This window comes from Bombus fervidus, chromosome 1 (assembly GCF_041682495.2).
Source record: "Bombus fervidus isolate BK054 chromosome 1, iyBomFerv1, whole genome shotgun sequence".
Taxonomy (NCBI): Eukaryota; Metazoa; Arthropoda; class Insecta; order Hymenoptera; family Apidae; genus Bombus; species Bombus fervidus.
The window spans coordinates 14981484-15006792 of record NC_091517.1 but is presented as its reverse complement, the minus strand read 5'-3'; the positions used below and the strand labels follow the sequence as shown (position 1 = coordinate 15006792).

The following is a 25309-nucleotide window of genomic DNA, read 5'->3' as shown; positions in this document are numbered from 1 at the left end:
TTTGCCTCGTTACAGAGAAGATAACTTCCACCATCAGCAGCTTCTTCTTCCTTCTTCGCGATCAAGATCTATTCATGGTTAAGTCTACCGGATAGCGTAAGATGGGAAGGGATACCATAAGAAAAGAATACGCGTCCTTCGTTCGTGTAATTCTATATGTTTGTCACGTGGGTGTATGCGCATTTACTCCTCAGTACTTACCATACAAATTTGGCAAGAGAATTTTTAGAAGAAATATAGATTTGATTGGTTATCCGTGATAGACTTAATATAATGATAAAAACAGGCACGTGTATTTGTATCAAAAATATACGTTTGATGATTATTCATATTTATATACAATAATTAGATCTAATTGTATTATTGTATTAATTAGATAAATAGACGTCTCTATTCGCCATCACGGGCAACAATGGCCCTCCTACGAAGATAAGAATCTCGTTGTCCACCGTCAATCAGACAAACATCCTCCGTCGGTTCTTGTCCGTTATCTTATGCCTTTGTGTTACACAGAGATACGTCAACCTGACGTATCGAGTATCTTTTCCAAGTATGTTTGACGAAGCATAAACTTATGGACCGATAGGGACAGAGTGATTCGTTGATTGTCAAAAATATTCTGTCATTACGTTTTGGTCACTACATACATTCAAAAGTTTTACACTTAGAAATAAAATTAAGGTAGATACTCTTCAAGGATCTTCTATTTAGCGCCGTGCAATATGTATTAAGCAAAGATAAATGAATATGCGAGTAGAAAGAATGCGGATCTGTTTGATAATAAATATAATGGGCCTACGTTTTACGATGTGACAAAAACGTAAAGTGTATGAATTTTTGTTATTGACGAAATTGTCGTATCTGCTATGCAAAGCTGGGATACTTAAAGTGTAAGTGTAGTGGATCATGTTGTAATAGGTTCACTTTCTCTGATGCAATCACGAAGATAGAACGCACGGTTTCGTTATTGGCAAAATTTTGCATCCACTGTGCCAGAGGTAGACAGATTGGTAGGTAGATCTGATTGATCATGGTGCAATAGGTCCGTGTACGGTGACACAATTACAAAGATAGATCACAGGTATTTTCGTTATCGATGAAACTGTCGCATCTGCTGTACAGAGTTAGAAAGTTGATGGGTTGTCTGACTGATCACGGCTCGATAGTAACCAGTATTGAACGTAATGTTACAGTACACGAGTACTTGTTATTGTTAAAAAAACATCGCAACTGCATGTCGAATCGTGTAGAATATAGAATTGCGCGATGAAGATGTCAGAGACAGCCTTGAGCCTCAAACACAACGCATCAAAGAAAAAGATGTAACGCAAATCCTCCAGCTTTGTGAGCTGCTTTTCACAAGCTGCATTACTCGTCTTACGTTACTCACTTGAAGAGCATATACACGCATTGTGCCCTACTCAAGAAACCTAAACTCCAGAAGCGTGCCACGTTAACCATAACGTTTTCACCGCAACAAACGCTACACATACGCCCTTCCTTCGAGACATTCGTTCATTTTTCAGCCTCTAACGGCTACTGGTATGTACGCTCTGCTTACTCGGGGATTTCTACCGTATCGTGGTTTGGTGTCTACGAATCGTCGTTTCTGTGTTAATGCTTCCTCCTCCGGCAGAGAATTTCGGTTCGTAATTCGTATTCTATGAAACGTACCATGATATAACGCGCTCGTAAATTTAACTATCGCGCGTTGCATTCTGTTTTAGAAATCTGTGTAACAAAAGTATGTCACTTTATGACCGACGCTATGCAATTTACATGTAGAAAAAATAATTAGTTACCGTCTTAAGTCTAGAGAACAGGAAGTGTATTATAAAACACCTACATATTATTCTACCACGTAAAATTATTTACGTATGTGTTTTACGTACGACTGGTTAATAAATCAAAGGAAGGGGACGAATAAATTCTCTTTTAAAGTAAACAATAGCTATAAATAAAATTTTTTACGAAGGATATACATAATTCAAGCGGTTAACTGCGTTCGACGTGTATACACGTCAATCCAAAACTTTATTTCGATGCGGCTGACGCGTATATTCGTCGTGTGAAATAAAAGAATTACCATTTATTATAAAACTCAAAATTTTAGTAAAAAATAATATATATGACATTTAATGGTATGTTTCTTTTATACTTCCAGTAAACCTATTGTGTTTTTTATAAAAATAAGTTTGAGTATTTGATTATTCCCTTTTGTGCGTACATCGGCTATTCTCCGAATTGTTTTGTGTACTTTGTTGCGTATATCGGCTATTTCTCGAATTGTTTCGTGTTTTATACCAGCTCGTATAACTTTATACCAGCTATACCATCAAAAGCAAAGCCACTTCGGAGATGTTCCGTCTGGTCAAAAAATGGAATCCGTAAGGAGTCACGTTACTGGTGCTCGGCCACTTTGTATGATAAAACAATACCACACTGAAATCGGTTGAACTTGTTAAATCTTTTTTCTTGAATTTTTCTTGTTTACGAATTGTATACCTTTTCAACGATGAATTGCTAATTTTTTATCGAATGAAAATGGAATCCTCGTTTTGCTTTACTTTCTTCCTAAAATTTATAATAGCAACATTTGCCCTGTGTTCGACGTGTATACTCGTCATTGCTTCATTTTAACTACGCTCCCCGTAAGGGATGTTTCAAAGTAAATTCCGTCAGTTAACAGATTAACAAATAATACATCGTATGTTGAATTTATAAAGATCAATAGCTAAAACAATTACATAAACTGAAAAGAGCTTGCGTCAGGAGTATGTGCGTTAAACGATTAACTTGACGTTTGATTTTTACGTAAGATTTACGTAAATTTTTGTTCGCGAAAACAGATTTTGCAATTCGACCGTCCCCGATTCTGTCATCCGAGTCGTTCACCTCGACGAAAGATCTAGCGCGCACATTGACGCGAATACGCAGAGGCGGGTTTCCGGCGAACAGGATCGGTCAAGTTCGGTCACGGGCGGCATAGGAGGGTTCATGCGGCGTACTCTAGGTTATTGATTAGCGGATACATCGCTGGAAATTCTGACCGCGCCGCGAGGATCCCGCATAATAATCGTTGCGGCGCGTTCGTCGCCGATCATTCGTATGCGATAGCGGCTCAGGCTCGAGTTGGACACGTGTAAAACGAACCTGAAAATTAGAGTAGGTTATAACCGCGAATTTTCGGTTAACGATCGGTTATACGTGCGCGGTATAGCGCTCTAGATGGTTACCGATCATGAAGCGTAACATTATGGGCCGTTTATCGTGCAGTTATTTTAGAAACTTTGGATAAGACGAGCTCGCTATCCTGTTTTTTCGCCGACGTCGAACCGGATTCGATGCACCGTGCTTCGATTGCAAACAATGAAAATTGGTTAAACCTCTGATTAGTCAATTTTACTTGAATTCACGTAACTCGATTTTGTGTTCGTGCAATTTGTCCGAACTCTGTTTATTGGAACGAAACTTTTTTAGTTTCTGATTAAACTTTCTACCGTGTATGTGTATCCTGATGTATTATATATGTATGTAATGACGCGTGATTCTCATGAGATAAATATCAAGATACTGATTTTATGTATCCTGGGTTCTTGATCTTTTCGAACGAAACGTAGCAGCAAATTGTTCCATTCACAAACCAGATACGATATTTCTTAATTTATTCGGTGCTCTCTTGTGTGAGTATACGAGTCTCTGGTCTTCTTAACCCATAATCGGTAAGATCGAACCTGTGAAAGCTTAGGAATCTTTATTTTCATGATAATTTGGAAAATACGCGTTTCGAGATTTTATACTGTTAGCCGATACCTATATAACTTAATGACTACTTGTATAATTTATAATGCTACTTCTCGTAAATTTCCCAACATTAACCAAGAGACGAGTGATCTACTTTACTCTATTAAATAGATACTACACGTATCGTACAAGTATCGTTTCGTATTCTACTTCTAAATTAGTTTTACAACTATCTAAGTATGTACTTTCTCTTCTAAAATCAACCACGCAAATAACACATAATAACCGATAAATAAAAAGCCACGCACAAAATCCGCATGAGACATCTTTTTTCCAAGTCTCACGGTACTGTTATCGCAACACATCGTTTTTTAGATCTTCTAACAAATCGACATCGTGCGTATAATTCGTTCGTCTTTTATTGTACCTCGTCGATCGAGTCAACGACTACGAGTATCGCTGTTCAAGTTCGACACCCCCGAGGACATCCTGCGGTGTAATAACGTAATTACACCGTAATTACGTGGATCGACGTCTAACGCGGATATTTTTCATTTTACTTGGCCGCGTTAATGGATTTTCACCGCGAACGTACTTTGACCTCAGCCTCTACCCTTCATCGCACCCCACCCATTTCATCCCTTTCGCGACCAACGTCCTCGACAAAAGGAGAAAATAATTTGCCGCCCGCGAAATCGATACCGGCTTACGACCTGCATGTTCGTGTACATCACGTGCTCACCCGATTCGTTAGCGGGATTCTAACGGATTCTATGGGTTCGCACGACACAGACTGATCGTAGATTAACTGCATTTTTGTGTGCACTTTATCGCCAAGTATTTTTCTATTGTATATACCACGAAGGCTTAAGTAGGAGATACACAGGCAGTCAGACTGTAAACGCGTTTGAATAATTGATAGACTGTGGATTTTTATACATTTATGACAAATTCGAAAGTGCAACGAAATGTACGTAACGCGAAAATTTATTGGAATATTTTATTATAATATTGTATTTGGTAAATGATATACAAATTTCTATTTAAATTCTATTTCTTTAGTTATGTTCATAAAGATGTAAAAGTGTATATAAAAAGTGGTAGCCAAATGATTCGTGACGAATTACTAACTGCCTTTATGTCGAGTCTTTTAGAATGAATCTTTCGAGACTGTGACCAATAACAATATGAAACCTGGCGATATTCGATCCCAAACTTTCCCTAATTATTAGTCTCCTAATTTTTAGATGATTGCAATGAACTAAGCTGAATAATCCACTACACTAATTCCTTATTTAAAGTACGAACAAGAAGGGAAGAAAATATGGAAAGGAAAAATCATATATAATCGGTAACAATTTCATCTTTTCTTCGTAATTGAAGAATTCCTAAAAGATAGAAAAAAGGAAAAGAAAAGTATCGGATTGACGTCGAATTGCGGGTTTACACCGAATCCAACGAGAAGCACACCGTGGTCACTGCGTAATTCCGAATAGAGTTTCAGAGTCAGGTGTTGGGAGTGCATAATTCGGGAATTAAAAGTTTCACCGCGCCTCGTCGTTTGTAATTAGCTGTTCTCGACTGATACACTGTACACGTTAGGATGAAACGTGTGCCGACTCATCGTGGACGGCGCGCCAACTTTGCTGCAGGACCTTTCCCACACTGTTATTATACCATTGTCTTGCTTCACGTTGATCGAGACACTCGTTTTTCAGGTGGATGAATTAACGAGAACTGGGATAATAATATTCAACGAGACTTCGTCTCGATCGTTCCTCGAACCTATCACGTACAATACAATCGATACAATGGTGAATTCCCTGCAACCATTATCTATACTTCGTATGATCTTTCCGTCGATAAGATCGTTTGGCACGCTTTATTTGTTGTTCTTCTACGCGTAATTTGCTCGACGCGGCTCCGCCTCCGCTTGCCTTTGATTGGAGCCGATCGTATCCTAGATCTGTGATCACATAGATTGGACATCGACGAATACGTTCTTGGTAAATAGAACGCAGAGTTGGAAAGAAGACGAACAGAAGGAATAATGGTCCGTGTCAATCTTATGTGTATTTTTGACTGTAGCTTATTTTAGGAAATATGGTAGACGAAGGTAGAATACAATATTCTCTGAAAATGATACTCTACTGTTAGACAGCGGATGTTGATGCAAATTTAATATTTTTATGAATTAAAAGAAAATCTTAGATCAAGATCTGTTTCGTCTTTTAAATAGAACGCAGCTAATGATAGCATATGTCTCTCGTTGGGTATTAAAGGGGCGTAATAGAAGCACACGTGTGCAGAATCTACGCGTGGAGTCTACGCGTGGAGATGGCGCGTGCAAACTGCAGAAGATGAAGCGCGTTATCACAAACCATGATACCTCGGCATGATGCAGACTAGTAAAGATCCCCTGCAGTATTATTAACCGGAATGACGAACGGAGTACTCATATACCCCTCTTGTCTCCTTTTCAGCTCTGCATTACACGTGAATGGGTTTTTCAGCTGTTTTCACTTTTAGCCAGCAACGAGGCTGATGCTCGTTGATGCTTTTTATTTTCTACAAACGTCGCTCTACAAGTATAATTTTAGAAATTTGCATAATTATAGTTTCTAACGTTTCTTTAGTAGACGTGGAAAAGATTGATAGATGAAAGCGTTAAATGAGCGTTAGATTTCATAAAATTTAATAGAAATTATTCTTACTAGAAAATTTCCATCGATAAAATTGAAATAAAAGTAGAAGCACGTAGCCGGTCTTGAGAATTTAAAAAGATCGAAGTTGCCATTCTTAAATGTGTTGTATGGTGCTTTCGTCGTTTAACAGAGTGGTGTATCGATCGGAAGTCAGCATATCAGGCCGCGTATCACACATTCACAGAGACCGCCGTGGAATTACCTCGAAAGCGCGCGACAATATGGTGTCACGCGTTCAACATAATCAATCGAGTTCCACGAGGTTCGCATCGCGTGACCTAAGCTCAAACTCTGTCGCAACGAGACATGTCTCTGCCTCTTTTACAAATGACAGCCCTTTTTTAATTCTTAATGCTTAAGCTTATTTCATATCGTATATAATTTTTTATCTACGGTTCGTTTAATCTAGTTTTATTCGATATAATTAAAGCAAGCAATATGACGATAAATCTATACTTTGGATTTTTAATAATTTCCATCGTATATGTTAATGATAATTTGAAATGATCGCAAACGTTAGTACTATATTTTCAGTAAATTATTAGCTTATAATGTATATTTAAAAAGGCAAAATGTCATTTAGAAAAGCTACAACACCGAAGGTTACGTGTATTAGATTATACTTTGCAACATTCATTATATGTAATTAAACTATTAGCTAGCTTTATACTAACAAAGAATTGTATTTCGTAGATATTATATTAAATCTGTTACATCTATTGTATTAAAAACGTACGATATAACAACACACAAATTATATGTCATAATGTATTATCATATAATTAAAAAACAATTCCATTCGAGCAAAGAAAGTGAAAAGAGAATCGATCAGTTTTTGCCAATTAGATAAAGGGAAGCACAAATCTCGAGGGATTAATATTTCTCATTGACAAAACTATCACGTCTGTCTGAATCGTCTGGCAACTCGCGACTAGCCGCTATTGCTCGTTACGCTACTTATCTTTATGGTTTCTAATTACCTCGACCAATTATCGTTTCCAAGTTTCCAGTCGATTCCGAGCATATAGCGCACGGGATATTCGCATGGCACGACCGCTCTTGCAGTTCGTAATATGCCGGTTTTAGTCGGTCGACGTTGCTATTTCATTAAGAAAGGGAAAAATATGGTTTGTACCATCGACGAGCATGGAACGGCTTGGTTCTTGCGTGTGCTCATCGTCCGATCCGCTTTCCAGGGGATCCTCGACGACACGGCTCGACGAGTTGGAAATCCCCTGTTTGTAGTTTGCTCGAAACGAAAGTGTGAAACGCTATGCCAAACTTATAATCATGATTTCCTTGGTTTTATTCAATTCGTGGATACATATATTTACATGTATATCTACTACACCTGTGCTACACCTACCACATGTACTACACCTAGGCACGGAATTAACTTCGATTCAAGTCTGACCGTGAAGTTTCGAACGCTTCATTCGTATTTTCAAATAAGTAGAGATAGGTTCGTACTTTGAAAAATTTAGATTATACTTTCAAGAGCAACAGGTTTTAATAAAATATATTCGAATCTTTCGTGAGTACTTCGATCAAGAATTTGTGATAATTAATATTTCTAAGTATAAACGTTCGAAGATCTACGACAAGAAATGAACCAAGGCCAGGTATTGTATCTGATCATACTAATTACCAGTAACCTACAAAATATTTGGAGGAAAATTTATTCAGTCGATACTCTGGAATACCTTGTAAGTACACATATCGATTGGAGTGAGTTAGTTTCGTGAAGAGACGTGTGCTAGCTGCGCGTAGTTATTTGTTCAGTCATATCTATTTTTGTGAAGCTTTCGAGGTTTAATTTAATGCTTGACGAAACTTTCAAAGGAAAAAAGTGCATAGCGTCGTTATTTTGAAGTTTTAAAACGAAGGGTAGGTTTGAATGGGATCGAATTGAGTCTGAACATCGGAGTAGAAAATTGAGTTTCTCAATATGGCTCCGACAGGCTTGATGAAATTAAGCAAGCAGGGATGGTTCTGTCCTCTTCGTTGTATTGTTGCAGGGAAACTCTGCGTTTCTAATTATCGCGCGAAACGTGTGCTCGTTCGTTAAAAGGACTTTTAGGGCGCTTCAAAAGCGATTCGGCTTTAGAGGGTGGAAAAAGTAGCGAAATTACTTGTCGATGCGTTGTGCTCGTCTTTTATGGTCATAAAGTATATTTGTGAAAGCATTTTCCATAATTCGAATAAATGTTATTAATGTATGCCATATCTTGTTTCAATTTCATGCTGTTTGTTAAAACAAAAGAGCGTTTGGTATTCGCAGAAGTGAAATAAAATAAAACAAACGAATTCTTAGTCATCGTCGTCCCGACGTTTTTAAGTAGAGAAAGAAGTAAAAGAGGTCTCGAACGTCTGCGTGTAGATGATCGCTGCAAAAGCATTGCGGCACAGGAATCGTTAAAATAGGCAGGCTATTGGCAGCCTGAATACTGCAGTCCGACTACAACGCCGTTCAAAAGTTAGAAATAAGTAAATTTGGTCACAGATTATAATCTAACGTTACACGAAGAGCTAATCATTCTGTCCCATTTTGAATATATTTTAAGATCGTTTCGACTCCAACCAAAATCAGGAAAAAAATCTCCATTTGACTGACTCAATTATTATTTATCATATATTTATTATATATAGTCTGTATTAGTTTTGCAGCTACAGTCTATAGTATATATTATTATATCCTTGCTTATCAGCTCAGAACCAATTTCCGGCTGTACATTTTTTCCTTTATTTCCTATGTTTACTTTTCGCACTTTCGCCCTCTTCGTTCTCCATCTGTACCTTCATCCGTATCATATGCATTCCGTCTGTAAACTATTTTAAAATTTCAACATTTGCGTATAACATGATATCTATCCTATTACTGAAATCCTTTCTTTGCTCTTTCATTCTATCGATAGGACCTACTGTTCTTCCTCCTATTCGATTCTTTTCCGGTGTTCAATATTGTATTCCCTCTTCGGTTTCTGTTCCTTACTATTGCCCTTAACGTCTTTGTTTTTTTTTCTCTTTCCTTGTTTCCCGCCTTAGCCTCTCTGTTTTCCCGAGGATTTCTATTCTCTGTCTTATTGCCCCTAATACCATTTCCACCGTCTACATTTTCTTGCGTTTTTGTCTTTTCACGTTGTTGCAGCACGTGCCTCGTTCTCCTTCCGATATTCTTTCTATTCAGTTCCATTTCCACGTCTGTATCTTGTTACCGCGATCTTCTATCTCCGCTTTCCATTTTTCCTTTTAATTACATATCCTGCTTCTCGTTTCTTTCTTTTATTCTAAATTTTTTATTTTTAAAACATATTGTACGTGCGTATATATATAGAAGTTGCTAGATTTTGGCTACTTTTCTACACAGTTGTGAGAAACATAGTGTGTCTACTAGCTGTGAAAGTAAGAGGAAATAAGTGGTGGTGACGCTAGTGTGTTAAGTGGTGTAACGTCGGTTACGCGGGAACCTCATCGCCTTTGCATTTTCCTCGGCCGCGTTCACGTAACTCGTCGCCTTTCAAAATTAATCAGTCTCCCCTGACCGCGGAGGAAGAGCTTTCAAATTTCTTTCGTAATCAGGGTGTTGAGCAAGCGGGCGGTGAGAAACGCCAGAACGGACAAGAGAACCTCTCCTCTATATCGCGTATCGCTTATGCGCACACTGTTCGTACTTACGTTCGTAATTAGTCACGGCCAAAGATTCTGGCCAATTACGTTAACCGGGTTGACGGGATATATCCAGAGCGCAAATACGACGGTTACGTTTTGCGTATCGTCGGGGAATCGTTGTTTCTTTGACTACCGAACTGATCGAACGATGCCAGCTAATAGTTTCGAGAAACACATCTGTGAATCGTTTCATAAATAAAGATTAAATTGGCAGCTGTAGGGACGGATGGCCAGAGGAACGTGTTACGTTTGTTAAACGTTCGATGTTGGTTTATTTCGTTCACTCGAGGTGTAACTTAAGACGTTTAGAAGTAAAAGTTTGGAACGGTTGATGTAGATAAAATGCGGATGTTTATGGAAATAAAATTTTTCATGAACACAAGTAAAGTAAGGAAACCGGAATAGAGATTTCTTTCGTCTACTACATATTGTAAGGAGTAAAGTTTTATTTTATACGTAGACTTAGGCTCTTTATGCAAATTTTCCCATTAGATATTACGACGGGTACTTTACTTATGATAATTATATTGCATTCTGTATATCTCGTACCTATAAATGTTTCATAAATGCATAAATATCTAATATGATCAGCGAGTTGTTGTAAAGTACTCGGTAAAGTTTTAATTAGAAATTGTACGCACAAGTACATATATATATTTTTTTTTCGTATGAAAGTCAAACTATTTCCTTGTTCTTGTTCTTACTGAAGTTTTAATTGTATTTGAATCATCGCTTACTATATTCTTACAAACTTAGGTATATATTGCAAGTCGAAATTCAGATGTTCTTCTTTGTCCTTATTTTATGAAATTTAATCCATGAAAATTCAAACGTACATCCTCTTCTTCGTCATCCGTCTACAGATCTGCAACTCTGAAACTACCTGTACAAAGGAATCGTCTTGTATATGCATGAACTCCGTTCTACAATGTATGCAACCGTCGTTTCCCTTCCATTTTTCTCCACCGTTTTTCCTCTTTCTCTCTTGTTTACACGTTCCAACGACTGCTTCGATTTTCGATCGCGTATCTAGAATTTTCCTACGAGAACACGAGCGAGGATTCGTTTCGACGACGTTTGACGCATTACAGCTACCTGCTTCTCTTTCACGCACTAAATGCTATACGGTTCTGCGGTTTCTAGGATGATCCGCATCGCGCCACTGAAAAAATTCGGTCAAGTCGTTGACGGATTAATTAAACGCGGCTTTACGTTTAACCGAGGTTGGGGTTAGGTTGTGTAGTGAGAATACGGATTTCTTTTCCTTTTCTTTTTTTTTTCGTATATGTAAGCGGGAGAGAGAAAGAGAGCGAGAGGAAGGCTTTCCCACTTAAACGATGCCAGTTAACGACTGCATTAGAATTGCAAGCGAGACGCGGTCTCGAAGGTAGCGGATGTCGGAATTAAGCCGCAGAAAGTCACGCGTGTTCGCCTCGTTGCACGCAGAGTTGTCGGAGAACGAAGGAAAATTTCTCGCGTTCCTGTGTACTACGTTGACGCACACTTTCGTTAATATCTTTTCTGCTTTTTTGTTACTGTTAAAAAGATATGATTGCGCGTCCGGCACAGTTTATCATGAATATCATACGCAAGGACGAAAGGATTGCTCGTTCCTGCGAGTGTTGAAATCTTCGGAATGCGAGAGAATGCATTGCAACAAGATGATAATTATACTTGCTGTCGATTGTAATTACTTTAATAATCATGAAAATCGTGAATAATATGAAGTTTCGAACGAAGCTTTGAACGAAGAAATTTCTCTTTAGATGAAGAAACAGATGTGGTTGCCATGAGAGGGATTATGAAACGCGATGGTATTATATTTTGGTTTTTGACAAAGTTTCGGTGAATTATATAATAAATCAAGGGTGTAGTAAATACTGACGTGGATATTATGTTTGTCTTATATGCAATTGAAACAAAAGTTAATATCTACTTGAGGAATCTAAGAAATACGCTTAGTGTGTTTCGTATCTTCTTAATTATTATGTAATTTAAAGTCAAATTTTATTACAATGTCGTATATGCAACTAACGTATCAATCTATCAAATCTACATAAACTCGTCTATTTTATTTGCAACAGATTCGTTCGTAATAACAATCTAATTCTTTCAAGAAATGTATCGATTTTTCTAAGCATCTTTGTCTTTCAATACTTGAAACAACGGTGATAGTCGAAGCAGATAGAGTTGGTTACACGCTCTGTACAAACATCATTTTGTTCTTTGCTGTGCGTGGTGGGATTAAAAGTTTCCGAATGATACGTCGCAGCTGTGTTTCATTCAAATGGCAACAGCGTAGAAAGCGATTCTTCGCGTATTTATTATCAACGTTTGATTGACCTCGTGCTGCTGAATTAGAATAAGTTCCCGTCGGATACATCCTTTATTCCATTAGGCGTCATTGTTGCTGCAACGGGCGATCAGTTTCGCAATAATGCAGTGAACTTTTCTACGCGCGAACGGCCTTGCCTTTTTACATCGACAACGGCCACGTGTGGGTGTCACTTACTTTCCTGCCTTGAAAAACCTTTCACTGTTTTGCACCTACATAGACACATGGTAGACAGCCCGCGTGCCGCTGCCTTAAAGTCAAAGAAATCTTACGGACACCGCTATCGAGAGAATTCGGTTTCGTAGTTGGACATTGCGCCTCCCTTCGAAATTTCGAATTCACCGCCTCTGGCGAAATTTTGTCATCGTGAGAACAAAATTTTAGTTGATGTTTAAAAATGTAGAAATTCTTCTATTTAGAAGTTTGAATCTTTGAAGTACGAAAGCTTGAATTAGTAAGTTCGAAAATTTGTACGTTTGGAAGTGGAATTATCTTTAGACGAAAGAATCTGAGAGTGCGAATCTTTCGAATTCTAAAATTTACATGCGAATCTCTCGAATTTGAAAACGAAGAAATTTATCGAGCTTAAAATTTATAACGTCTACTGCAAAAATACAAGAAAATGATAATTTTGTTACGTAGATAGTACGGCGGGATCTACAGGAGCATTTTACTAGCAATTTCCTTCGAAGGATATTATGGGATACTATATTTCACGAAGGTACTTTCGTATTATTTCATTTTTATCGTGTTTAATAGAATCCATCGCGTTTTAACGTCCTATTCGTGTATTTCAAAGTTTTGTCCACACGATCGATAATTGGTATGTTACTGCCAAGTTATCGAGTCGAATTGTCCCTCGTAGGTGTTGTATCGTGACATAGACTCGCTTAGAATCGAGAATAATTTTTAATTAGCACTCCAGATGCACCTGTATACGGAACCACGTTTCTCCTTGTAGTGGGGTTAAACTAAAATGTTTGAAACTTTAAAAAATTATGTCGATCGTCTTTTTTGTTTTTTAAATAAACGCTCGCTAGACGATAACATAATTCGTTGTATCGTTAACTGCTTGCCTTACGACGTTCACTCGTACTAAATTATGAAAAATTATAAACCGCATGCAACGAAAACACGTGTGTTGCTGTTACAAATATTAAAACTAAATTAAAAGCTATCGAATGTAAGATAAATTGTAACTTACACTTATTATTTTAATAATTTTTATTCGTTATAGAATAATAAGATTTCAAAAATGAATATTTTAGTCTGGTTGAATACATAGCTAATGAACGAAAACGTGAGTCAATGAGTTAAATTATATATCGGACCTTTAAGCGGTTACCAGACATGATCCTGAAGCTAATGCTAATTACGTTAATTATGGTCCAGACTTGGTTAAGTAGGAAACGATTATATGTATAGATTAATGTTACAAACCAATTCACCAACCACCGTAGACGCCCCTGAATTTTATTTTTCTTGTTGAGTCAGTTCCCGTTACCCTATGATTATTCACGAATTTGTTACGTTATTTTCTTGTATCTCCAGTGCTTCTTTTTAACGCAGCTGCATCGGTCTTTTAGTTGATGAGCATGTCGCTGTAAACGTATACTTTACGACGTGCATACTTCGCTCATATCTGTCATCGACGATTCATCGCGCGTACTTTAAGTTATGGATGTCTACCAATTTGCAATTCCTTCCAAATAAGAAAATTTAAATTTCAAAGTTCGAGCTTTCAAATTTTTACAATTTCTGAATTGAAATTTAAAAGATTTCCGAACTTTAGAAATTATAATAAAAAATTGCTCGCTCCAAAAGTACAAAAGAATTGTAGTCTGCATGAACGTTAATAATTCACGTTCGTTCTTTCTCCGAAGGAAAATTAAATTTTCGAAGGGCACATCGGTAGACATCTCGATGCCTGGCCTTAGGCATCGGCCACAGAACGACCTTCATCCTTCGCCGATCTCCATCAAATCGCCTCGTGTCCCTCTCTCCGTTCTTTTTCATACAGTCGTTGCTTCTCACTCTCTTCCTTTTCTTTCCTTTGGCTGTTTCGAAGCCACGCGAGCAGGCTATCCGTACCGTATACCATTCATGTATTTCACAACGGAAGAGAACGTCCCACACCACCCCGTCTTTCCATCGTTCTCTAGAATCTCGTTCACCCTTCCTCCGACTCATCCTCCTCGTCATTTCATTTTTCACAACCGTTGCTTCACGACGCTTCGATTTGTTGTAGCCGTTTTTTTTCTTTTGAGTTGCTAGCCCCTATCCTGTTCCTACTTTCTGTTTCAGATTTCGTACGAACCGTCGTTGTACGGTACGAAAGGCACCGAGAGCGACGAGGATGACGTAGCCGTCTGGCGGCTGCCAGTTCACGAGAACCTTATCGAGAGGATGTACACGAACGAACAAGGTACACGAAACAAGAAGTCGTTTGCAGGCCAGTCGATTGTTCACGCGTTATCAGAGAAAACCGGGATATCGAGAGCAAGAATCACTGCCAGAATAATAATACTCAGTTAAAAAGGTGTCGTTTCGTCCCGACTTCCGTCCAATTTGACAGAAAGGAACGAAACAGAGGAGAAACAAAGAAACATAAAAACGAAAGGGGGAAACAGAAAGGAATATCGTTTGTGTTCGATACAAAATTCTCTTTCTTCGCTACTCGAGATCAAAAAGACTGAATATCAAAGAGAGGCAAGATGTTGGGAGTGAGTCAACCGGGAAATCCACCCTCGAGCCTGCGACACTCGGCGAGTTTCTCTTGTTTGCAACGCGGTACCGCCAGCGAGGGACACAGGGCGAGGACCTCGACGCTTTTACAGCAACCGAGCTTGCAGCTGAGCAACAGCCATCACCAATACTCGTCCGGTCAGACTTCTCTGTTGCAGCAGTCGACCGGAACCGTTCAACATCGCATCGAGGCATTAGAGGCCGTTCAAGACAGCAACGATTACGGTTTCGTGAAAATTCGACCACGTCTACGTAGCACTAACGCTACGTTACACTATGAGGAGGAATTGGCCGCTCAGAAAAACGCTCTTTGGGATCGAGACGCGTCAGCGTTTAGCGATCGCGAATGCGACACCAATTACAAAGATTGTTCTTTGAAGATCAAGGATAGAGAATATTCACCAAAAGGAGCCTCGAAGAATCCGAACCCACTGCGAGGAGCACTGATACTTTTCACTTCAACGTCATCTTGGTGGAAGGCCAGGCAACGCGAGGATCAACTGAACAGCTCATCTACGGATCGCTCGTTGACCTCCGCCACCGGCGCTGTGTTGACCTCGTCCGAGCGAAAGTGGTCGAGCACCTCGATGGCGTCTCCGTCGAACGAACGAAAGTGGCCATCGGTGGTGACTTCGCCTACGAACGACCGAAAGTGGTCGGTAGGCAACAACAACGCTCTAACATCGCCAGGGAACGAGAGGAAATGGACGAGATCGTCCGTCTCGTCGAATTCGACGGGACAGCAGGACAGGAAGTGGCGGTCTCTCGGTGCCCTGTTAAGGGCTCCGACTGGCACCAGTTCACACGCTGTTCAACATTCGCTGTCGCATAACATGAGCGTCTCGATGATCGAGGGCGAGCACTTCCGGGAGGATTTACGTGGGTCGAATTGCAAGTCGACGCGTTACCAGCAGCCCACGTCCTACTCGGCCCGTGTGTCCCGTGTGAGCCGAGACATCTACAGAGAGAACGGAGAATTCGGTCAGGCTGGAAGGTCGAAGGTTAGCCGTAGGTTGTATCAAGAAACCGCGGATTGCGCGGATAGAGACGTGGACGACAGACACGTGACCGTTAGACATCAATTCGACGATGAGTGTCGAGGTCGAACGAATCGCGAGAGTATCTGTAAAGCGGAACAGCAGTCTATTGGCAACGATTCGCGTGCAACTACGTCTACTACAAGATCCAACCGGGCGCAGAGCTTTTATCTTCTGGATGATTTCTTACGGCCTCAGCCGCAGCAGAATAACAGCAAGTGCATGCTGAACGTTTACCTGTCACCGTCACACTCAAAGTCGTCTGGCAATGGTAACGATCACTCGGCGGGAAGATCGGCCGACGTGAAACAGCAGGTCTCGCAAGGGAACGTGACGAACATCACACCACCGCGACGTCATAACTCTAGCTCGGATAGCCTGGAGGTCGCGACTAGTCCGCTCCCGCCGCCTGTGCCGCCCCCGCCACCTCAGGTTACCGCCAGCCGAGACAGAGAAAGGGCTGAGAATTTCAAAGAGAAGGACGTATGCCAGTGCAAAATGTGCTGGACCAATATGCAGCAGAGATCTTTCGTAGAAGAGGTAAGTCCTCAGGGGAGAGGAGCGACCGCGTTTCACTTGATCGGAATAACGCGCGATATCGTGTCCTCCGCTCTTTGTCTCCATACGTTTCAACGTGTTTTCTTCGTATTTTCATGTATTATTCTCGCGTGTTCTTCTGGTATTATTAAAAGGTACTTCGATATCGAGAGGTTACTTTTCTGGGAATTGGAATCGAGGATTACTTGATTCTCCATGGAAATTAGAATGATCATACGCGTGTTCGCTATGGGAATCGAAGTTTCAAAAGTCCGATGATCTGTTTATTTTTGATCTGGGAGTTCTATAATTCGGAGATACCTTGTTTGAAAGTTGAAGCAAAAAGTTTAATGGTCTGAGATAAAATAGGAATTGAATATCGTGAGTTATGTATTATGTATACGTATTTGTTTTATTTTATGGCAATATACGGTGGCCCAGAATTTGCTAATTATTGCTATCGTATTGTTACATTGTTAAAATAACGGGTTTTTAGAAGTAAAACTATATACATAGCTCGTTGTTATTTCATAAAAGAGTTTGTATCAAAGATGCTGGTTGATACGAAATCCATGAGAGTGAAAATATTGAAACGCAACCGATAGCATAAGTCGACATAGATACTCTGAGAGGAAATTTCTCCGAGGAAATATTTTCAGTCAGCTAGGAATGTAGAATCGATAAATCAAGCGACGCGTGCTTTTGCTTTTCAATTTTTCGTCGGCCAACGAACCTCACTTTCCTATGTTTCGATCGCCGCGTTGCATTTACATAATTGATATCATGGTTTATCGATTTCGTTGCTGCTTTGAAATTTCATTAAGTTGATTGTTATCGTTCGTGGATATCGTTGCAACTGAATTAGAAAATGTAGAAAACGAACAAATATTTGTATCTAAAATTAATATATTTATATTTAAAACTAAAATAACGCTAGAATTTACTTCATTCATCAAGTTTTCATGCTTTTATCGTTTATTCGTTTCTCTCTTAGCACCTAGATTAGATTTATTGATTTTGATCAAAGAATTCCTCTGAATTATTTACTTTTCAGTTCGAAACATATTCCTGTCTCCACCACTTTGTTTACATTTCTACTAAAATTTATACTTTAAGAGCAGTAGCATGATTCTTTTAAAATTTTCACTCTAAAAGTAACAGTTATAAACATTGACAAAAAATTCATATTCACTAAGTATAGCAATGCAAAAATGTATTGAAATATTCAATAGCGTAATCGTGAATATTCCAATAGTAGGCGCATCTAGATATCGATTTAACCCAGGCTTTTCAACTTATGGCCGAAGAATATCTGTAAAAATGTTTCTGAAATGGATCGATAAAGCTAAAACGAGACACATCTTCTTTTTATATCTACGTTAAATTCTGCAAATTCCAATCACTTACATTTAACTACGTATGGCAACGTTTATTATTCATAAATTTAACGTATGGTTACTTTCTAGGAATTACATATCTATTGCGATAGTATTATTCAAACATATCGTTCAACGTATCTTCGACTCAAGCTTTTTAATATAAAAAGAATGTAAAAGCAGTAGGAAAATTTAGTTTCGTTGATGAACTCAGATCATTTTGATTTTTATTCTATACTACTATTTCTGATACATTAATTTATCAAAAATTTCATTTTCGCGTAAAAATATTAAATAATAATCTTAAATTATTATGCCGCATATTTTGCTTCTAAACTATCATTTTTTCCATCTTTGGATTATCATCTTTTTATTCTTCTATTTTGAAATTATCATTTCCTTATTCTTCTGTACTTCAAACATTTCTCTTCGTATAAATCGTTCTTCTCATAAATTATTACGCTCTTCCTTGAAAACTATTATTTCTCTGTCTTAAACTTATCCTTTGATCTATTTTTTATCTCTCTTATGATGGCCTTAAATTCGTATTCCCTTCATAATCACATCGTTAATAAAACACCACCTGTCTAGACTCTTGCTGCTTAATTATCGAACCTCAGACTCCACGGTATTGAAGTCCTTAATATTTCGTGTTTTCAATTATGAACAGCGCGAACGGGAACTGTACGCGATTTAACGGCCGAGCATCGATGATACGTGATATGGAGTTTAGGATCACTGATTTTACGAGTTCACACGCTTCCTGGGTCGACTGATATCGTCGCGTCGGTTCACTTATTGGACGAGATAAGGGACACGTGCTGTCTGGTGGCAGGGTCGATCCACCGCTAATGTTCTGTAACTCAATTTAGAGGCAGCAGAAAGCACAGTTACAAATCGAATTGGTACGACGCCGCGTGGGACGACGAAATATGTAACCCTTTCAATAATTACTGTAACAAGAAATAATTGGGTCACGTATATCAAGTAAATAAAAGTTTAAAACAATTATAGCGACCAATGAACGTAGAAATATGAGTTTTAATTGATTTGTTGAATTAATCTAGTGAAATAAATGCAAGAGAAAATTGAACATCTGTGCCGAATCGATCAAGTAAAATAAATAAAACAGAGAATTAAATATCTTTGCTGAAGTTGATCGGGTTGAATAAATGCGAGAGAAGATTAAAGTACCATGAATTTGGCACGACTGTTGTTTTTCTGGGAATTCGATATTCTAATGTAATCTATTTCCATTTGAATTTCAAACTTACGATTAATTAAATAATATCTCATCCAGCTAATGAGACGTGTTAGAAAAGAAACGCGAAATAAATTCTAGATCACGCGCGGTTTCAAAGATTCGCGATTATTATTGAAAATGGCTGGAAGCTGTTAATTTGAGTTTAACTACAAACTGAATGGAGGTTTAGTATTGCTTCAAGTTTGGAAGTTACTCAATCTAGAGAATGTTTTCTCTCTATTGTGTGAAAGTGGACTGTTTCAGTTTACGCATGGAGCATGGAATCTCAACTAGTTAGCTAGGTATCTTTGATATCGAGCCTTTTAAGGTGATCCCTTGCGTTTAGGATACGCTTTCACAGTCACTCGAATAATATTATCATCGTGATTCAATAGATGAGTTTTCTGCGAAAGTGTAAACAAGTACATTTTCCTTTATAAATCATATTACAGATAGAAGCTGTAAAAAAAATATTAAACACACAATAACAACGAATTATAAATCAATTTTTTTTAATTATTTAAACCCTTTAGAATTTTTTTCTAAGAATCAAGAATGAACAAATTTTTATATGTAGTATAATTTACGAACTAGGTACGTAATTAGCATTCAAAATCTTCAAAAAACGGGGGGCTTTCATAAATTTATTTGTCGCGCACAGTTGTCATAATTGACCGTAAATTTCAACTAAATTATAGAAAATAACGTTTGTAGCTGTCATCTTTCTCTGCATTTCAATTTATGGAGTTGATCGGTATGGTTTCTACGAGACCCATAAAAAAATAAATCGTCCATTTCAGCTTCGAAATTTCAGCTAAACTGACCCACGTGATATAGCCAAAAAGCAACGATCAAGAAAAATCTTCATTAACTTCCACCATTCCGATTTAGTTGCTGCAGTGAAATAAAAACATTTCGCCACTTCCTGCCCAAAAAAATGTCAACGAAATTGCACGAATACCATCTGAAGTGCCCTTTAACCAGTAAACCCCCTCGACATCGTTAGCCGTTCCAATTTATTCTCCCTAAAAAATCTGAAAAATGATCCAACTGGTACAGTTAAAGTACAAAAAAAAAAAAAAAAAGAAGAGAAACCCAGCAAAATCTCTGGTAAAAAAAAATTCATTTGCACGTTGAACGAAGTCAATCTACCTTAAAAAGAAAGTCAGATCTGTATCACGTGCGATCGCGTGGCTTCTCTTCTTGGCTGTATCGAGTGTTTGAATTAGGTTGCCGCCCCTGACCCCTTATTTTCGCTAGTCTCGTATCGAACGAGAGTCCGTTATTCTTGGGACGCAGCAGGGTACAGAGTGACGGAGGAAGTCGTATTTCTATCCTTCCAGTATCTACTCTATTATTAGCAACCGCTGCAATGGCGGTGGACGCGGCTCGACTGGATTTCCGTTCGATTTTAAAACACTGCCGCATCCTAGCGGCTGCTGACTCTCCTGTAACCGTGCTCGTTCCTATTTCTCTCTCTTTCTCTCTCTCTCTCTTTCCTCTTCAAGTGTGTTTTCTAAGCTTTATTGCGGATTTTCATCACGTAGCCGTGCGGCGGAGCAATTTTTGCATCGGTGCATCAAACTCTGGCGCGAATTTACCTGGCGAGACTTTACGGCTACGTAAATTCGACGATAGTAGATACGTGCAACGCGCGTACGTTTCCGACAATCTAGCGAACTATGTTTGCAACGCGATTCAGAACGTCCCACGCAATATTTTTTTGGCACTGAGGTAGATTTACCACGAAGATCGATTATTACAGTGCTAGAGAAAGACGTTGTTTAGAGGCGGAAGGAGACACTAGCGGAAAGATTTAGTATCTGTTTAGAGAATTTGATAAGTAGTTTGACAAAGTGCCGAGTAGAGATTGGTTTGTGTTATCTGTTGAGATAAAGTAGCCGTATAGTTCTCTTCGGACGGGCATTCTTCTATGCGAAGGGCGTTTATGATTGTCCTTCTGCAACTAGAAATTGAGTTTCTCTCCAAGTGAGACTAAGGGTAAGCAACATGTCTAATGTCGCTTATACATTTTCTGATCGATCGTATTTCATCGTTAGAACCAGCGTTGGTGTTTAAAATACGCGTTCCGGATCGATAAAAACGATTGATTTATCTATTAGGTTGTCCGAAAAGTTTTTTTCGTTTTATAAGGTGATATTAGACGAACACCAATTTCTGTTTTATATTATTTTATTGAATTAGGTATGATCCATTTCGTTATATTTCTATCATTATATTCGTGCATAATTCAAAAAACTAATATAAAACAAAAAACATTGTGCGTTTGGTATTTCCTTATAGAACGAAAAAAACTTTTCGGACAACCCAATACATTCATTCAATATGTATACATCAATAAACTATAATTCGACTAGTTATACGCAAACTCCTAAAAAAGAAAACTTTTTAAAAATATAATCACAAAAATATTGCAAATATTCATCGACAATCTTCAATTACCTGGATCCAATAGTAAAAATCTACAGTGGACTTCGTCCTTCTTCAAAAAGAAAATAAAAATTCAGTTACGCACAAATCCTGAGGTTAACAATATTCGAGAGTTCCTTGCTGTTTGCACGCAACAATCCGGCATATATCTTCGAAATCTAGAAAAGGAAATCTCTAATAAATATCATTTTTCCGGACTCTTTTGTTCTTTACTTTTGTCCGTGCTCTTTGTTCGTGACGATTTCAGCGGCCATGCGTAACCACGAACGCCCTTCGTTCCTCTTCTGCACTCGTTTACCCCGTCGCTCTTCCTTTTTCCTTCGTTCTCTCTTATTTTTTCTTCGCTATTTTTCCTCTGTATAATATGAAGACAGCCTAGGTCAGGGACGCGTAACCTACACATCCGGTGGAGACCAAGCCACTTGCAGCCGACGAAAGGCGTAGACCAATGCTACTACAATAATTCAGCGTCCTCCACGTTGAATTACTGGCGTTTCTTCAATTTTTCCTTCCCGGCGAGAATGTGGCGTTAAATTCGCGTGATTTCAAGTTGCACGCGTGTACACGCTGCACGGATTCGGGATACGTACGCCTGCGAATTACCGTCAATCGCGTCGTGTCCTTGATTTTCTCTCCCTTCGAGATTCCAAGGAATTCCGCCGTGAATCGTGGTCGATCGTGAAACCTAAAGGACAACTTGCGATTTTGTCTGCTCATTCTACAAGTGCTGTAAGTAGACAATTTTTATTCTTTCTTATTTTTGATATTATACGATAAATTCAAGAGGATAGAAATCCGAAGGAATTTGTGGATTCTGGTGCTATTTTTTCGAGGTAAATAAATTTCTGGGAAATTAGCGAGAAACGAGGGAAAGGAAGATTTGGAAAATGATGCAAGCCAGTTGTACACTAGTTTAGATCGAATTAGATTGAAGCGAACTTGAATTTGATACGAGGGAACATGGACGTAACTGGATCTACCAAATTACATAGAGTTGGGTTTTAGTAGGTCACTGGGAAGCTCGTAGCTTCTACAAACAGGGGACTTTATTCCACGTATATAAATCTTACGTTGCTCTTGATATATCATTTATATATATTTCTTTTTATAAAGTACTCTTTATCCTCTTCCAGCAAAATCTCGCGCATTTCACTCGAAAAACATCCCCATCTGCGTCGTATTATCGCCGACTTCTCTTTTACCAAACGATCGTTCTCCCTCGGTTGGTATATTTTTATGCACCGCGTTATTTTTAAGTTGGCCGCGTGAACAGGATCAACTAAGGTTGAAAAAAAGGAGAAAATCGAAGAAAGTAAAAAGAACGGAGCGATAATCTAAGACGGAGAAGCAGGGAAAAATGAAATGAGAAGGAAGAGCAATAATAAGTAAAAGAAAATAAACGGAAATTCAGGCTGTCCGAGTCGATGCCCTCGCGCGAACAACTGAAAAGAAAACCTTTTATTTGGATGGGTCGACGACGATACGTTTGAAGCACCACGTTTGACGATCCCGCTTGGCTGAGTCACGATGACGTGCAAAAGCTCGCGACAACCGAACTCGAAGAGACGTTCGCGAGTGCAGAAACGCGTTCAGGTATGCGGCAGTCGCGTATCGAAAACATTCGCGGGATTGAAGTTGAAAGAGCGGAGAAAGGACGTTATTTTAATCTGCTTGGCCCTCTATCGCGTCATGCGATTTCCAACTTAAGTATTAAATATTATTATACATAAAGTGAATTATGTAACTTAAAATCAGTTGGCCAACTAAATTTTTTATTACGTAATATAATCCGAAGACATTTTCAAGCTCATTGCAAACTTCTTCTGTATCGGTCCTCTCGATCCAAAGTTTTCGAAGTTATCTGCAGCTTCTTTACAAATTAACTTTTCCGTTAGAATTTATTAAATTTTCCGTTTATCGAACTCGTACCAACATCTGCTAAAATAGAGTCCTAAAGTAAATATAGGTTTATCTCTGAGAAATCTAAAAAAAAAAAAAAAAAACCTCTACCTAACTCTCAATCTCATCAAATTACTTCGCCAAACATCATTGCTTCCTTCTCACCCGCCTAACGGTAGAAACGATTCTCCAGCAGATTCTCATCGCTGAAACCAATCACGCATCATCGTCGCGTCGAAATCGATTCAGCATCGAACCACGCGTCGTTCGGTAAACAGTTCTTGCCTGCCCACCGAAATTCCATTCGTCGTTGAGATACACGCGCATAATCGGGATCGTCACGCGTCTTATAGCGATAACGCATTCCGTTGACGTTCCGTTGTCCCTGGGAAAAATTTCTACGAATTTACACGAAAGGGAACATCGTGTTCGGGCATCGCGCGAGCAATACGCCTTCTCAAACGATCTCGTATATTCTTGTATATTCCTAGTTTCGTCGCTAAACAATTCCTTACTCGTTCGAGCGTACATATATCAAAGCATAATATCTTCATGTAGGAGTTATCTCGTGGCGATTTCTTCTTCCTCGTGTTGCAGGAGCACGTAACGTTGCATGGGAATATGGACACGTTGGTATGCAGTTGGATGTTCCTGGGAAATTATTAGGGGCAATTCTTAGGCGCGCGTGCAATAAGAGACTTATGGGCGATAAATAAAAAGGATTCTTTTAAAGAACGCCCATATAGGCGTTCTGTTGGTTTAGCCGCAGATCGAAAGATTGAAATATCGATCCGGTTTTCGAGTTGACGTTTGATACGACTTTTGACGCGTGGATCGTATAAAATTCTTCTCGTCAATACTTTCTTATTTGTTATAAATGTATCGTAATTTTAGTGACATTTAATTTTGTTAAACGATAGTGGAATTTTACCGTAGCAATCGTCATCTATCTTATCGAGATGTTTTCGATGCAAAGAAAGAATATTAAGTGACGCGACATTGGATCAACGTAGAAGTGAAAATATTCTCGTCTCGAGTTTCGATATAGATGATAAATATGTATCTTTTTCTATTAGCGTTTTGTTGTAATTTATACATGTGCTATAATTTTATTTAAATTCTCCCATGAATATCATTCATTTTATTAAGGTTTTTCTGATCGAGTCGAGACAAGTTAGACGGCATAACGTTGAATCAACGTGAAAATGTTTCGATCTCTGATACGGATACGACGATGGATCTGATATGATGACACGCGTCTCCTTCTTTCTTAGCGTTCTGTTTTGAATTATGGATGTTGGAATTTACCGTAAACGACAAAGATCTTTTTTCTTCGGCGATGCTCTATTGTGATGCGATTGATAGCTTTTGTCTCATTGCGTATCCTCTGATGAATTGAGATTCTCTTATGAATGTTGGTTGCTGCATCGAGTAGATAGACGTTGTCTTCTTTTATAAATCGTTGATGTAACAATGGTAAAAAATAGTTACGCCATCCTATATTATTAAAAACGAAGAAACCGACTATGAAACTTTATATTAAAAAATTTCGTAACGTTAGATAAATG

General features: G+C 38.6%; 1 protein-coding gene across 3 annotated transcripts in view; it reads left to right on the top strand.

Moving 5' to 3' along the window:
- LOC139987329 (uncharacterized) overlaps window positions 1-25309 on the top strand; it is a 266252-nt gene that overhangs the window by 60122 nt on the left and 180821 nt on the right. For all 3 annotated transcript variants that reach the window (XM_072003481.1, XM_072003471.1, XM_072003461.1), the window contains exon 4: window positions 14758-16775. In XM_072003481.1, the coding sequence (XP_071859582.1) occupies window positions 15168-16775 (1608 nt within the window). In that variant the 5' untranslated portion in view covers window positions 14758-15167. The remainder of the gene's footprint in view (window positions 1-14757; window positions 16776-25309) is intronic.